Genomic DNA, 16,347 nt, shown 5'->3' on the forward strand with positions numbered 1-16,347 from the left:
TTCCTCAGAGGGCTGCTGGGAAAACCACAGGGGCTACAGTCACCTCTCCTATCAGCTCTGTTCTTCCTCTAGTCATGTACTTGTACTTTTTCAGTCCAGGTCTTGTTCCTTCTCAGGAGACTAGAAAGAAGCAGGAAATAAGAGTGAGGCCATGAATGCCATGAATCTTGTTAATAAGAATTTCCTCTCATGCAATATAGGGTATTTGGATAAATTAGAATCATTTTCTAGATCGGCTAGTTTTCAGCAATTTTCCTAACGAGGATTAATGTCCTTCCAAGTCTAAAAGTTCCCTCCCTCACTTGTTCCCTTCCCTACCCTAAAACTAACCCAGTTTAGAAATATTTTGTGGATAAGAATTGTCTCCAAAGGATAGCTCAGCAGCCCCTGCCCAAGTGTTTACTTTTACTAGTCAGCCAGAGGACACACTTAGCTCAAAGCAGAGGCATTTAATGAATTAGCATAACAGGAAAAAAAAATCCAAAGAGAATATTCCTCTCAAACTCTGGGCTCACTTTCGCACAAATACATATGGATCATACTTGGTAAATACATATTCACTGCCTGGGCATAAAGGCAGAGGGGAGAATTATACTCCAGCGTTGATAGCTACAGATCTCTTCTAATGGGTCTATTCCCCACCAGGAGTCACATGTCTTCTTTAAGCTGGTCTTCAGATAACAGCTATAGTCAAGGCTACTTAACACTCTGTCTATAGTCCATTGGGATGCTGAGATTGTCAAGCCTCTCCCATGCAGAAGATTCAGCTAGATTGCAATCAGGAGCTATGAATATTTTCCCCTCAGCCAGACTACTCACACAACCACCAGGTTAAAATCAGGTCTCCTCTTTGAACTTCTCTTTCCTCAATTTTCTCATTCAACTAGAATCTGACTTTATACAAATTTTATTCCTTAGTTTTTAACATATACTTCCTGACTGAAGCACGTTTTCCTAGGATTCTATTCTTTTCATTTAAAAAAAAAAGTGGAAGAAACTGATTTTAGTTCCTTTCCTTCTCACCCTCCACCATTATGCTCCTCTGTTTTATACACATTATAGAGGTTGGGATAGTTGGAAAGGACTGAAAAAGCTGTTATTTATTCCACTTTCCCTCAGCAACAAATCACAGCCTGTTTTTTCTCTCTTCTACCAATGCAAAACAAAAACAAAAACATCACAAGATGTATTAGGGGTGTATTTTTTTGGTCTAATTTTCAATTGCTTTGTAACTTTAAAAAACCATATAAATGAGTTGTTATTACTGTAGCCCTGAAATCCTGCAAATCTATAATATAGAAACAGCCACTCAAAACTCATTTTCTTGCCAAAACTCAAAACAAGTATTATATCTCAGAGCTGAGGTCTTTGGGGGATGGCATAGTTTCTTCTATTTCATTTGTGGTTAATAAGTGAAGTTTCCGTTCTTGATGAGTGACCATTTTACCATTTAAAATGCATCATGTTTGCCATCAGACAGCGACAGATGTACCAATTAATTTCTCTCCTTCAGACCCTTTTTTGACAGGAGCTCAGGAAAGATGTAGACAAGAGGAGGCTTTCACTTCCCCTAGACGTAGGAGGTGTGGGAGGAATGAAGACCGGTCCCTTGGTAGAGCTAGAAACTAGAAACAAAGATGTTAGGACTGGTTCTGGTTCTCTGTAGAGAGTTCTAACCCGGGCCGCTCCAACAAACCTCATGGCAGGGCTATTCCTTGGTGTGTGGACAGCCCCAAGGCCAACCTAGGGAACATAAAACTATCCTAACAGGGGCCTAAGATAACAAGTTGGTAAGGAGGGATTCAGGATTCAAAGATGTCTTTGAAAAGGAGTAGAAAGTGTTATACTTGTGTGTGTAAGGGCTGTTGGCTCTAGGGAATGTGGAAGCCAGAGCTCTTTCTAGGAGTTGTGTGGCCTGGAGAGAGCTGTAAATAAAGCAGAGAAGTTAGAGTTTTGGCTCCACAAACCAATATGGAAGGATTCACTGCCTTCCTCCTTTCTTTCCTTCCTTCCTTTGTTCCCTTCCTTCCTTCTCTTCTCTCCTTCCCTCCTTCTCTCCTTCCTTCCTTCCGTCTTTTCTTCCTTTCTTCTTTCCTTCCTTTCTTGCTTCCTTCTTTCCTTCTTTTCTTCTTCCTTCCTTCTTTCCTCCCTCTTTCTCCAATGCCTTATGAATTCAATGGCCTGCATTCCCTATGGGTTGGGAAAAGCCAGCCCAAAAAGAGAGTGAAGGAGTGGAGTCATGGGAATAGGGGCTGGCAACAGGAGATGATGTCAGGATTCTTCCCATATGAGCCTACAATTACTGGGGTGTGATCCTTGATCCCACAGTCATTAAGCCTTCCCATTTTTGTTAATCAATGAATTAATCCATTTATACTGTTTCAATTTTAAAATCAACATAGACCCAGTTTTTAAAGTTTTTAATTATCCTTTCTGGCTCAGGATGTCCCTAAGACATTTGAGACCCCCGTGTATAATAATCCTTTGTGGGTTCCACCTCAACATTTTTATGCAAAAAAAAGAGATTAAAATGTATTTAAATAAGAACTTTAAATGGGGGAAGCTATGGTTGATTTGGAGCTAGAAGATGTGACTATACTACTCAAATGGCCTAAAATAAGTCATGCTACTTCTCAGTGACTCAGTTTCTCCAACTATAAAATGAAAGGTTGGACCGAATGACTTTTAAGGGCCCTTCCTGACTGAGTTCACATTTTAAGATGCTACAAAATCAGGGGGGGAAATTACCAAACATTATTCAAAGGAGGTGTGTGGAAATGTATTCATTATAGAATCTTGGACTCTCAAGAGTCTGAAATTTAGTCCAATCTGTGTGTGAACAGCAATCCTTGACAATGGTCATCTACCATCTTGCTTGAAAACCTCCTCCTCTCCACCACCCTATATGCACATTCATGCAGATGACCCTTACTTACTGCGAAAGACAAAGGATTATAGGGCATCCTAGATTCCACCAAATAAACAACAAACTAGATATGGACAAATATTGGCAAAGAGATCAAAGATCCCCACCCCTATTTTACAAGCCCATCCTTAGGGGTCTGAAGCTGAGACAATGTTTTACTAGTATAAGGTTTCAGGTTGATAGATGGTCATTCTGTATAGAATCAATGAAATTCAGAGGCAGAAGGAACTAGGACAGCCATTAAATCTCTTTTTATAGATGAACAAAATGAGACCCAGAAAGAAACATCACCTAATATTAACCAGAAAATCCACAGGAGAGCCAGGGTTCCATGGAATTCTTGACTTTTTGTCCAATGCTCTTTCCACAACACGGCGTCCCTTCCTTTGGAACAGGAAGGGACTTTAGAATGTAGACCATCCCAGCTGAAGCAAGAACAAAAGGGCCAGATGGAGCCAGGAGAGCTAGGGACATCCACCCCCACCCCCGTCTTTTGTTCTGCAATTCTATCTTTGCTAAGTATTCTTCCCAGCAACACAATCATAGTCTCCCTATAAATACTGAAAACAATCTAAAGAGAACACTAGGTCTATCTGATTTTTTTTAAAGTGGTTATCTTTATCCACAGGACATCTGGACTAGTATTCTATATTTAAGTATGTGGCAATGCCAGATTCCATGGCTAAAAACTCATGGCTTCAGTCCTCTGAAGCTGTTGCCTGGGGATGGGAATCGAGACAATGCCTTGGTTGGCACTGGGAACTCCCAGATGTGGAAATTCCCTCTCCCAATGCAGCCAGCACTTTCTCTGAAACTTAGGATTTTGGCCATTGGCTTATGGAACTCACAATATTTCGGAACACGGCCAGTGAAAGGAGGTAGCACGAATGGGGAGAAGGGGATGGATGTGAAAAATATCACGGACAATGTTTTGCACCATTGGATTTGGGAATGAAGAGCAAAATCCAACTCTTAGCTTCCCTAAGTGATTAAGACCGGTGTCCTCAACAAGAATAAGGAAGTTTGGAGAAAGGGAGGTTTAAGGAAGAAAGATAATGGGGTTCTACTTGAGATAAGGACAGACGTTCACATGGAGATGTCCAGCAGGAAGTTGGGGGTGTAAGACTAAAAACTTGGTCTATAGATGGAGAGATAGACACAGCTTGCACATAGAAGTGACTATTGAATAAACAAAAGATGATTAGAGGAGCTAAATTATATCTGGAAAACACTATCCTACAGAAATCATTTTAGCAATAAAATATTCATCTGCCCAAATGGGCACACCAGTACTTGCTTGTCTGGCCTCTGTTTCATAATAGCATCTATAGATATTAGTTTTAAGGTTTGCAAAGCACTTTTTACTATCCCATGTGATCCTTACACCCAACATGAGAGGTAGATATTATCAATTCCATTTTACAAATTAAGACACTGAGACAGATCGACCGTAAATGACTTGCCTTGACTAGACTTGGGTCTAGTTTTCCAGGCGCCTTGCCTGGATTTAATATTGTTAAAGAGCATTGAGAGAATATAGCTAAAAGTACTATGGAAACTTTAAGTCTTAGGGAGCTCCCATAATCAAATTAGATGGTTTTGAATTGATGAGTGAGTTGCTCAGATTTGAGCAGCTTGAGACACAACTCTACTTCAACTTCACTGTGTGACTCTAGGCAAATTTCTTTCCCTCTCCAGACCTGTTTCCTCAAGTATAAAAGGTCATGAGATCAAACTAGAGGACCTTGTAAGTCTAGGATCTTAGTTCCATGTCACTCTATACAATGAGAGCATTGTACCCTATGGCATCTAAGATCTATTAACTGTTGCCTCTCCAAAGACACTTTCAGAAAAGTCCAAATCACGACCCACTTCATTCTCTCTTCTTTATATACTCCTTTCCAGCCTCCATTCCGGATTCTTTCCTCTGCTCTTACTCTAAAGTTCTAGAACCATAATCAAATCCATTCTACTATTGTTCATGGAAGGGTTGTGTCAATATATTCCCTGAGGGCCTCCACTCATCATCCCTGTAACCCTTTCCTTGCCATCACGTCTCCAAGGTTTATTCTTACCTTTAGATTCGTACTATCTATGTGATTCTGAGCAAGTTCCCTAATATTTTTAAAATTTAGCTTCCTCATTTGTAAAATGAGGGGCTTAGCGTTTTGGATCCCCAAGGTCTCTTCCAGTTCTGATCCTGTGATCACAGGATGTGGACTTTTTCTGAAGGATGGATGCTCTGGAGGTGGATTTGTGCCCGCAGGGCTTGCTGAGATTTGCTTGACAAAAACTTCTTTACCTTCTGAGCCAGTCATTCCTTTAGGGTTGCTCTCATCAGCAGGAAGGTTTTCCTTCAACAGAGCCCGCATCTTCCACCCTATGTTCCTGTTCTCCCCTCCCAGATCAAGCAGACCAAAACTAACCTTTTTCACATATTTTTTTTTCTCTCTCTCTTTAGCATATTGTGGCAAAACCTGTTTGTTTTGCTGTGGTTCTGGTCTTGAATCCAAGGTGCTACAGGAGAGTTGCAAATACTTTAAGACAGCTCACGTGCACCCCTTCCCCCAAAGGAGAATTGCCAGAGATTACTTAGGGTCCACTCACAAAGCTTTGTAGAATTCAAAGTCACCTTGGCATCCCAATACAACATTGATGGAAGAAATTAATCAATGGATCAATCAACGAACATTTCTTAAAAACTTACTCCTTCCAGGCACTGTGCTAAGTGCTGGGGATACAAAAAGAAGCAAAGGATAGGTTCTGACCTCAAGGAGCTCCCAAGAGAAAGGTGTAGTGTGAGCTTTCTGAAGTTGATCCAGAGAGTGTGCGATGGGCTGACGCTGATTCACTAGGGGAAGTTAAATGGTTCTTTGGATAGAGGGCCAAAGTTGTGGCAGGAAAACTAAGTTCAAACCTTGTCTCAGACACTTATTGTGTAACCAACCCTCTCTGAACAAATCACTTAGCTTCTGTCTACCACACTTTCTTCAATTATAAAATGGAGGTAATAATAATAGCACCTACCTCCCAAGGATTGTTGTGAGGTTAAATAAGATAATAGTTGTCAAATACTTTTCAAACCTAAAAGCCATATATAAATGTTGGTTATTTTTAGATATGCTTTTAATCAGTTCTTCAAATATGACCATGTCAAAAACAAAAACAAAAACAAACAAAACAAACAAAACAAATATGACCATGTCAAAAACAAAAACAAAAACAAACAAAACAAAAAAAAAAACAAACAAAACAAATATGACCATATCAAAAACAACAACAACAACAACCAAAAACAAGAGCATGTCACTCCTCCAAAAATCCCTCCACTGGCTCTCTATTGACAAAAGGATAAAATACAAATTTCTTAACTAGTGCTCAAATCTCTCTCCAATCTGGCTCCCACCTACCTTGTAAATCCTATTTCTTATTGGCCTTCCCACTCCCATCCCCAGCTCCATTTTATACAACTTTATTCTAGTCTGACTGCAGTTCCTCATATATAACACTCCATCTCCCATCTCCATGCCTTTGCCCAGGCTGCCTTCATGCCCAGAATGGGATCCCTCTTCACCTCTGTTTCTCAAAATGTCTAGTTTCCTTCAGAGCACAATTCAGATGTCAAGACCTTCCCTGATTCCCTCTCCCTTTTAAACCCATCCCGTATTAGATTACCCGGCTTAGGTGTTTCCTTACCTACACATAGGTTGTATTTTCTCTACCCTCACTACCCAGTAGAAGAAACTCCTTGAAGCTCATAGGATCTCGACTCTCCAGTGAAAGAACTTGAGAGGACATTTAATCCAGCCGCATCACTTTACAGAAGAGTAAACTTTGTCCACAGAGTTTAATCCCAGGTAATAAGGAACAGGTAGAATTCAAAATGCAAATTCTCTTGGCTCCAACTGCAGAGCTCTTCCCATTGTACAGCACTGCCTTCCGGGACTATTCCATTTTCATTTTAGTATCCCTGGCATCTAAACTAGTTCCTGGAATGGGGTACATGTCTAATAAATGTTGAGTTGGATTGGATTGGATTGGGTTCATTTGAACAGAATTGAATTGAATAGAATCAGACTGAATGAAAACGGACTGAATTAAGAGGAATTGCCCACACAGATCTCTCTTTCCTCTATGGCTCATAGTACCTTCCATCTTCTCTAATGTTTCATAAAAGGAAAGCCTTCATAGCGACAGTAGCTAAGGGCTTTTGTTGTCATCATGAAAGGCTGCTTACATTATTACTTACAAAAAGGGTACCCAAGACCTCCCACCAAAGGGAAGCTGCTACAGGAAGATGGGGAGACTTTCCCCCTAACTGACCAGGCCATCCCCAGAACCCTGTCTCCTTGCTTCTCAAATTTCTATGGATCAAACGAGGTGCATTTGCTGAGTTGATTCCCGGCCTAGCTTTTTTCTTTTTCTTTTTTTTCTTTTTCATTTCCTTGTCCTTGTATTCCAGTTATTATTTTTTTTTCTTTTTTGGTTATAGTCCTGAACTGTCAAGGATCCAGAATGAAATATGGCAGCTCTGACAAAGGAGAGCGGATCTGTATTTCTTTTCCCCCTTCTCTGATAATTCCTATCTGAAACTTGACTCTCTGGGACACGGTGGTTCTTGAGACGAGAATCTGCGAAATATCATCGTTCCTTTGATCTTTCCGTCTCGACCCCCAGCTTGGACGAGCCCTTCGGTCAGCCTGCAGATGAGTTAACCGTCTCACGATGTGTTCTTCAACCCATGGCCAGAGCAGCCCTTATGCAACCGAAGTCATGAAGATGAAGAAAGCGGAGCTGGCGGCGGGGATCAAGGATTCGGACGGTCTCATCCAGAGACTGGCGGACTATGGCATTTTCACGGCCGAACAGAAGTTGTCTCTGTCCTACTACAAGACAAACCCTGAAAAAGTGACCAGGGTCTTGGACATGCTGATTTCCCAAGGGGAGCATGCCTGTAGAATGTTTTTTTATCCCTGTCTGAAACAGCTGGAGCCTGACCTGTATCATGTCATAAGAAAATATACCATGGGCACAGAAGAGGTCCTCCCAGGAGCTGAGGGGCAGCTGGTGGGCCACTTACTGGATAGAGACAAAGAGAGCCTGGAAAAATCCACCGAACTAGACCACGAAAAGCAGACCACGGGCATCCAGGAAGCTTCGGTCAAGCCCAAGATGATTTCTTTTACGACCGCTAAACCGAGAAAGTTTCCTCCAGTTCAGACTCCTGTGAACAGCCCCACTCCTCCCATCTATCTTCTGACCGCCTCAGGTAAGGGGGACGTAGCTGATACAGAGAATGTCCTAGAAGACAAGTATATCAACGAAGTAACGTTCCCGAGAGAAAGCCCGCTGGGGATGGCGATGGCCGACGAATCCACCGAAATCCTCGGTTTTCCGATCGCCAAGGGCCCTAGGGCTGAAGGGAAGGAGGGCAAGGAGAAGTCCCTTCTGCAAAGAGCTGCTGAAAGGGCCCGTGGGGACTCTGTGAAAGTTCTCCAAGGAGGGATGGGCAGCAGTAACTTAGAGAGAGATATCATGATGCCCCTGGGATTCAACTTACAAGGCAGCCAGCTCTCCCTCATCAGACCGATCCTGGAAGAAAACATTGGGACCCCTTATTATTTCCAGCACAGGTCAGTCTTCCAAGAGGAACACGAGGGGTTTCGGGTATTCCCAGATCATGACAGGTTCCTGGACGCCCTGGAGGTCCACAAGGACCACAGGGTGGACCCAGCTTCCAAGTCCCCGGAGATAAATAGCTTGGACGAAGCCATCAAGATCCTGTTGACAGCTGGGATCAATGCAGACTCCAGCATCGTCCACAACGCTTTCCATCACGATGACCAGGCTGTCATCCAGCTGCTGCTGAAATACTCGGCGGCCCTGCCGCGGGAGACCAGGGAGCTGGCCCTTTTCGAAGGCATCCGGAAGAACCTTCCCGAAGTCGTGGCGGCCCTGGCGGACGGGGGCACCCCCCTGGACGTGCAGAACGAGCACTACTACACGCCCTTACTCTTGGCGGCCGAGATGGACAGGACCTTGTGCGCCGAAGTCCTCATCCAGAGGGGATCCAACATGGAGGCCAAAACCTCCTACGCGGAGTCCGCCCTGCACCTGGCCGTTAAGGCGGGGGGCATTTACACGGTAGAGCTCCTGCTGGAGAGCGGGATGAGTCCAAACGTCCAAGGCTTCAACGGCCAGACCCCCCTCCACGTCGCCGCCTGGTATAACAAACACGAGATGGTCGGCCTGCTGGTCCAGGCAGGGGCCCAGATCAACACCTTCAGCTCCGAGCAGAACACCCCCCTGCACATTGCCAGCGAGAAAGGGAACGTGGACGCGGCCATCCAGCTGATCCAGTACAAAGCCGATCCCAACTTGAAAAATAAGCTGAACATGACCCCCCTCCACCTGCCGCCCGGGCGGGCAACAAGACCATGGTAGAGCTGTTGATCCATTCCGGCTCCGACCCCAACACGCCCGACAAAGAGAAGAAGACCCCGCTCCACTGGGCGAGCTCCGAGGGCCACCTGGACGTGGTGAAAACCATGCTGATCCACAAGATCCGCTTCGGAGCCAAAGACATGGATGGTTTTTCTCCCCTCCATTACGCGGCCCTCAAGGGCAACGTGGAGATGGTGAAGCTCTTCCTTGAGGCGGGCAAGAACAAAAACATCAACGAGCGAAACATTTACCGCAAGACCCCGCTCCATTTGGCGGCTGAACAGGGCCACGGGGAGTTGATCAAGTTGCTGCTGAGTTGCGGGGCGTCTGTGAACGCCTTGGACAACAACCGAGACACCCCGTTACACTGCGCTTGCAAAACTGGGCACTGGAGCTCCGTCAACTCCATGATAAACTATTCTCAGGGGGAGAAACCTGACTTACAGGCAGTCAACAGCCTCGGGAAGACACCCCTTCAGGTGGCCGAGGGCACCATCATGGAGAACCAAGAGCAGATTGTGACCCTATTGAAAAAAAAAATGTTCTTAGCCAGATAATTGCCTGAGAGAAACGGAGGGGATTCATTTACTTATTCTGGAGGCAGATCTATAATTCTAATAAAAGGATACTTCAATATTTCCAGCATGTGTAGTTCCATTGTGGCAGGAATCACCCCAGCCCCACGGTCGCCCTAATAACTACACTCCCAATATTGATGCTGTATTTTCTGTCCCCAATAACTTATTAACTCCTTAGTTAAGACTTAAGAGTAGGAGGCAGTGTGGCTGGACTTCAAATCAGGAGAGACGGGGTAAAATTCCACTTCTGGCCCTCCCTGCAGGAAAACACTCCTAAAAACCAATTGAGGAAGCCATTGATAAGATGAAAAGTGTGCCCAAGACAGTGAAGGACCATATTGTCCCAGGTTTAGCAAAGGCATTAAGTCTGTTTAGGCAGAAGAAGACTGAGGGCTGTCTTCAAATAGTGGAAGGTCTATCATGAAGGGGAGACCAGAATCTTCCTGCTTGGCCGGGGGTAGTAGAGCCAAAGGCTCCTCATCCTGCTGATTGGATCTGTCCTAAGGGCAATGGACTCAAGATGTGGGAAATGGGGGCTGGGGGGAGTGGTTAGAGACTTTCAGGAAGCTGGCCATTGGTTAGATATTGAAGTGGAAAATTCATTTTCAGATATGGGTTGGACTAGATAGAAATTGAGGTTCTCTCCAGTTCTAAAGGTCTGGGGTTCCACAATCTTAATATGTACCTGGCTAGTAACTCCCCGAGAATTACTTCTAAGTCCATCGCAGGCTATTGATCTATGACCTCCATTGGTAAAGGGAGTTGTCATACTGGGAGTACCCCTCATCCCCTGCACCATAGCACCATCCTGAAGCTATTACCCAACCCTGTTTTATAGCTAAGGACACAGGTTCCAAGAGATTAAGTGATTGCTTATGATCACTTAGCCACTAAGTGATGGCAGAGATAAAATTGAAATCTACTTCACTCCTGACTCCAAGTCAGCTCCAACTCCCATATCACGCTACATATCAATGTTCCAAAACCTTGATTTAGGTCTTCGTGAACAGCTATGGGCAAAATAGTTTGTCCTTTAGAGATTCCGTGAGCTAGAGATCATAAAAACAGTCCCAGAACTGGGAGAGCCCTTAAAGGCTGGCTCGCCCATTTTACAGCTGAGAAACCTGAGGCCCAAGGAGATGAAGTCCAAACAGCCAGTAAATGGAAGGGGTGGGAACTGAATCCACTTTTGTTGTAAGTAGATGAGTCTTTTCATGGTCACTCACTCCCACTGTACTAGGCTGGTCATCAGAGGAGGGATATGGGCCATCAGCGGGTCTGTCCTCTGAGCCTTCCCAACCTGAGACTCTTGGGATGCTGCCTTTGAAAACATTCTCACAGGTTCCACATTAAGGCAACCAGAGGAGGAAGCAAGAGAATAAATTAGGGGCAGCTGGGTAGTGCAGTGGCTAGAGCACCAGTCCTGAAGTCAGGAGGACCTGAGTTCAAATCTGGTCTCAGACACTTAACAGTGCCCAGTAACTCTGGGCAAGTGACTAGCCCCAATTGCCTCATGGGCACAGGAAATGCATTCGTTCACTATTCATGAATTATTTCAGGAAATTAAGGTTTTTTTCAGGTGCAGTCAAGGACTTGTACTTACATAGTTAAAAAACCTTCAGTGGTTCCCTAGTGTCTCAAGAATAGATTATAACTTCTTCAGCCTAGCATCTGAGTATCTCCATATTGTGTTTTCCAGATTTATTTCCCATCTCTCTGTGTTCTAGCCACATTGTCCAATTGGCTGCTGTTTCCAGGTATAATACTCCATATTCCCTCCTCCACTCCCCCATGACTAACATACCTGTCCTCTTCATCTTCTGAGGGGCAATGGGCTCACCCTAGGAGGGACCTTTCCTGGTTCCTTTAGCTCTTAGAACTTCTGGGTTCCCCTCCCACCTATCTGCACAGTATTTGTATTTATTTCCAATATAGTTTGTGTTGTTCTCTCCCAGTGAAATGTAAGCTTCTTAAGGGCAGGAACTTTGTTCTTTTCCTGTCATCTCTCCAGTATGTCCACAGTGCTGAAATAAAGGGGCCTAATAATAAAATGCCTTTTGAGTTGCTGAATTAAATTGAATCTCCACTGTACAGAAGAGAAAACAGACTTTCTGGTGAAGTGAATTATCCTAATGAGACACAGATCAAAGATGGCTGAAAGGGCCAAGTCCTAGAGGAAGGAAGCCTTTGCTAGTCACCACAGTTGATAACACTTTCGCTCTGTCTCTCTTACTCTTTCTCTTCTCTTCCATCCCCCTCCCTTGTCTCTAGTCTCTGTCTCTCTTTCTCCTTCAATAACTTTCGCTCTCTCTTACTCTTTTTCTTCCCTTCCATCCCCCTCCCCTGTCTTTAATCTGTCTCTCTGTCTCTTTTTCTCCTTTGATAACTTTCATTCTCTCTTACTCTTTCTCTTCCCTTCCATCCCCCTCCCCTATCTTTAATCTGTCTCTCTTTCTCCTTCTCTTGTCTCTCTCATCTCTGATTATCTTGAATTTATTGGGATGGGAGGGGGATTCAAGAAAGTCACTGATCAAATTGAATTTCCTCAGTAAATCTGATGAAATTAAAAGACATAGGGCATTATCAATCTCTGATCAAATTGAAGAGTCCCCCAATCCAATTAGACGAAAGAGAATTCTAGTGAATGAACCACTTCCCATGGCCTCTAAAAAATAAACTAAATGATAAGCTCTTCAGAGCTCTTATCTCTTGAGGATTTGTTCTTCATTTTTCTTTGTACCGTCTTCCAGAGTGCAGAATCCGGGAAGGAATGGGGTGGACGGCCGGGATTAGGTGGGGTGGGATGGTAGGGGAGGGAGAGAGATGAAATTTCATACCCCATCTGTACTTCAGAGCAGCAAGGCTATTTACAGTAGAAATACATGGTAGAGTGGAGCATGTGCACACAGCCTGAGGAGAGAAGTTTCTGAATTCCAATCTCCAGGGAATTATATATTGAATTTCCCAGGCAACTTGATCGCACAATCTAGCCATGTAGCAAAAAAGAAAATTTTCCTGGATGTCAACAGTTTTGAGAATCGTCTCTTGGGTAATAATAGTTCAAAAATTAGTAAAATTGGACATTCAGGAACTGGACTTGGGAGAGAGACGGAAGAAGGTGGTCCATATCATTCTTGAGGAGTGTCTTTCTTGGACTACAAAGCAGGGAGTGATGGACAACGTGAGTGTGACAAGAAGGGCCTGCTTGTTCAACATCTAGTTATAAAACGTGTTTACCTTTGGAGGGGAGTCAGCCACAGGGTTAGGATTGTGACTCCTGGGAAGAATGAATCGGACTCTCCGGAAAAAGGAAAATGGTCAGGCCAATTTCTTTCTCCTTTCTGGGGATGAGTGAAGTTCATATGCCTGCTGAGCACTTTATGCTTTGGATTTGTTCGTGGCTTCCCACGAAAGCCTCCTAATGAATTTTGAGTATTTGGGGTTGGAAGAAACAACGCTATACCCATTGAGTATCATGTTGGTTGAGGACCCTGTTGCCCATATTTTGGGGAGACTCTAAGCACGTGTTATATCTACATTTTATTTTAGAGATATAGCTGGCATTCATTATTCTAGGGTTCAGAGCCAAAACCCTGTCTTTCTTTGGTTGTACTCAGGATCAGGTGATCCAAGAGTCCTTTTGTTGGAGCTCCTTAGCCATGGGGTATATTACTATTCAGGGCACAGATTGTATACCTCAGAAACAAGAAGAATAACTGACAGTTATTTAGTGTAGTAAAGTTTACAAAGTGCTCTCTCTCCATGAGCTCATTTGGGACTCATAACATTAGAATTGCTGCCACTTTACGGATGAATAAAGTAAGGCTTGTGGAAGTTAAATATCCATGGTCATATAGCTAGTGAGTATGAAAGATGGGAACTGACTTGGTCTAGTCCTTCATTAACTGTGTCATGTAAATCTCTTGAAAAAGAAATGTGAATTAACTCATCAAATTGGCAAAGAAGAGGAAAATGAGAAATGTCGGAGGGCATGTGGAAATGAATGCCGTGGGTGGAACTGTCAATTGGTCCAGTCATTCTGGAAAGAAATTGGAATCATGCCCTCAAATTCACCAAGATTGACTCAGATATTGAACACTCCAGGCCTGTACTTCAAAGAGATAAAAGGAAATGGGGGAAAAACAAACTCATAGGCACAAAAATATTCACAGCAGTTCTTTTTGTAATGGCAAGGAACTGGAAACTAAAGGGCTAGCCATAGACTGTGGAACAGTTAAGCAAATTATTGTTTGTGTGTTAACTGGTAGTACGCCATAAGAAATGACAAAGGGGACGCTTTCAGAAAAGCCTAGGAAGATTTGTTCAAACTAACAAAGAGTGAAGTGAATGGAGGCAGGAAAATAATGTACTGTGGCAAGGAGGACAAACAACTTTAAAAGCCTTAAAAATCCTGACCTCTTTAATGGCCAACTGTGATTTTAGAGGACCAATAGGGAAGCAGACTCTTGGGCCTCCTGATAGAGAGGTGATGGGTTCAAGGTCCAAAATGAAACATAATATGAGACTTTATTTTGCTTGATTATTTATATTTGCTATAAAGATTTGTATTTTCTTTTCTTTTTCCCCTCCTGAGAGTGTAGAAGGAAAGAAAACAAATAGTTGGTAATTAAAATATATATTTTTAATTGAGAACAGTGTTTTTCATTCATGATTTAATCTCCCCACCACTTAGTACAAAGTCTGGCAAATATGAGATGCTTAGGGAAAATGTTAATTGAAAAAAAATTAAGTTAAAAAAGGATGAGATAACTGCAGAAGAAAGGTACAGCTTTTTTTGTAATAGCATAAAACAAACAAATTTGGAAATAATTAGAAGTGACATTTATAGAGCACTTTAAAATCTGAATGAATGAAAAACAACTTTATTAAGTGCTTACTTTGTGTCAGACACTACGCTAGATAGTGAGGATGCAAAGATAAAAGGAATATTGTGAAAATCACACACGTATGGATGTGAGAGCTAGGGAAGGAAATTTTAGTCTGGGAAGTCCCAAGATGGAGAATGGAAACAAAGGTCCGCCTATTGACACACACTCTCCAGAAGCAATGGCAAAGTTGAATTGGGTGCTGTTTTCAGGACAAGAGATAAAAAGCAGGTGCAGTATGCCGGCTGTGGCTTGTGGCTAGGAAATGCACCAAGATGCCCAGTGTGGATGGAGAGAAAGCACGATCTGTTATCTCATTTGAGCCTCAAACTAAGCTTGGGTGGGTCAATATTTCTAGATGAAGAAAGAGTCTGGGACAGGTGGCCAAGCCACCGGGCTGCCTCTGTGTTTAACAGCCTCCATAGATGATGACTGAAGACCAGCTGAACTCTGCCCACAGGGCTCTCAAACTCTGCACACCTTTTGAACCAGCAGTGTCTCTACTGGAGCTGTACCCCAAAGAGATCATAAAGGAGGAAAGAAGACCCACATGTGCAAAAATGTTTATAGCAGCCCTTTGTGTACTGGCAAGGAACTGAAAACTGAGTGGATGCCCATCAGTGGGGGAATGGCTGAGTAAGTGATGGGATATGAATGTTATGGAATATTATTGTTCTCTAAGAAATGATCAGCAGGATGATTTCAGAAAAGCTTTAAAAGATTTATATAAACTGATGCCGAGTGAACTGATCAGAACCAAGAGAACCCTGTACACAGTAACAGCAAGATCATGTGATGATCGACTATGATAGAATCGTTGTTCTTAGCAATACAGTGATCCAAGACAACTCCAGTAGACTTGGGATGGAAAATGCCATCCGCATCCAGAGAAAGAACTAGAGATTGAATGTGGATCAAAGAATAGGATTTTCATCTTTTTGAAAAATTGGGTCCAAAAGGGGAAAAAACCATTTTTCTTACATAACATGATAAATATGGAAATATATTTTAAGAGGATTGTACATGTTTAATCTATATCAGATTGCTTGCTTTCTTGAGGAGGGGGAAGGTAAAGGAGGGAGAAAGAAATAATTTGGAACACAAATTATTGCAAAAATCAATGTTAAAAATTATCTTTGGATATATTTGGAAATGGTATCATCAAGAAAAAATAAAAGAAGAACAAAAAACCAAGATAGCAATGGGAACTTTAGGTGGACTTAGAAGAGGAAACACAGCCCTACATGAATTTTTTTTCCAATTAGTTGGTTTTACATTATTAAATGTAAATGCTATATGTCACTCCTTATTTGATGCTTATTAGACTACTTATCCTTGCTGATAGTTATTAAATGCATACTTTTTTGTAAGTACTATGTGTGGTCCAGGGAGAGAGAGATCGAGGAAGGTTGTGAGAAGGAGGTAGCATCTGAACCAGGATTTATAGGGAGGAGAGAATCATATCCTCCTTCTCTGAACCTGGACAATATGAAGTCTTAAGCTAGGACAAAGA

The 16,347-nt window shown here is 42.9% G+C and overlaps 1 protein-coding gene across 1 annotated transcript; it reads left to right on the forward strand.

Moving 5' to 3' along the window:
- The first annotated feature begins 7,651 nt into the window (after window positions 1-7,651).
- LOC127561672 (CARD- and ANK-domain containing inflammasome adapter protein-like) lies at window positions 7,652-9,370 on the forward strand. The gene has a single exon (XM_051996850.1). The coding sequence runs from the start codon at window positions 7,652-7,654 to the stop codon at window positions 9,368-9,370; it is 1,719 nt and encodes a 572-aa protein (XP_051852810.1).
- The last annotated feature ends 6,977 nt before the right edge of the window (window positions 9,371-16,347 follow it).

This window comes from Antechinus flavipes, chromosome 4 (genome assembly GCF_016432865.1).
Source record: "Antechinus flavipes isolate AdamAnt ecotype Samford, QLD, Australia chromosome 4, AdamAnt_v2, whole genome shotgun sequence".
Taxonomy (NCBI): Eukaryota; Metazoa; Chordata; class Mammalia; order Dasyuromorphia; family Dasyuridae; genus Antechinus; species Antechinus flavipes.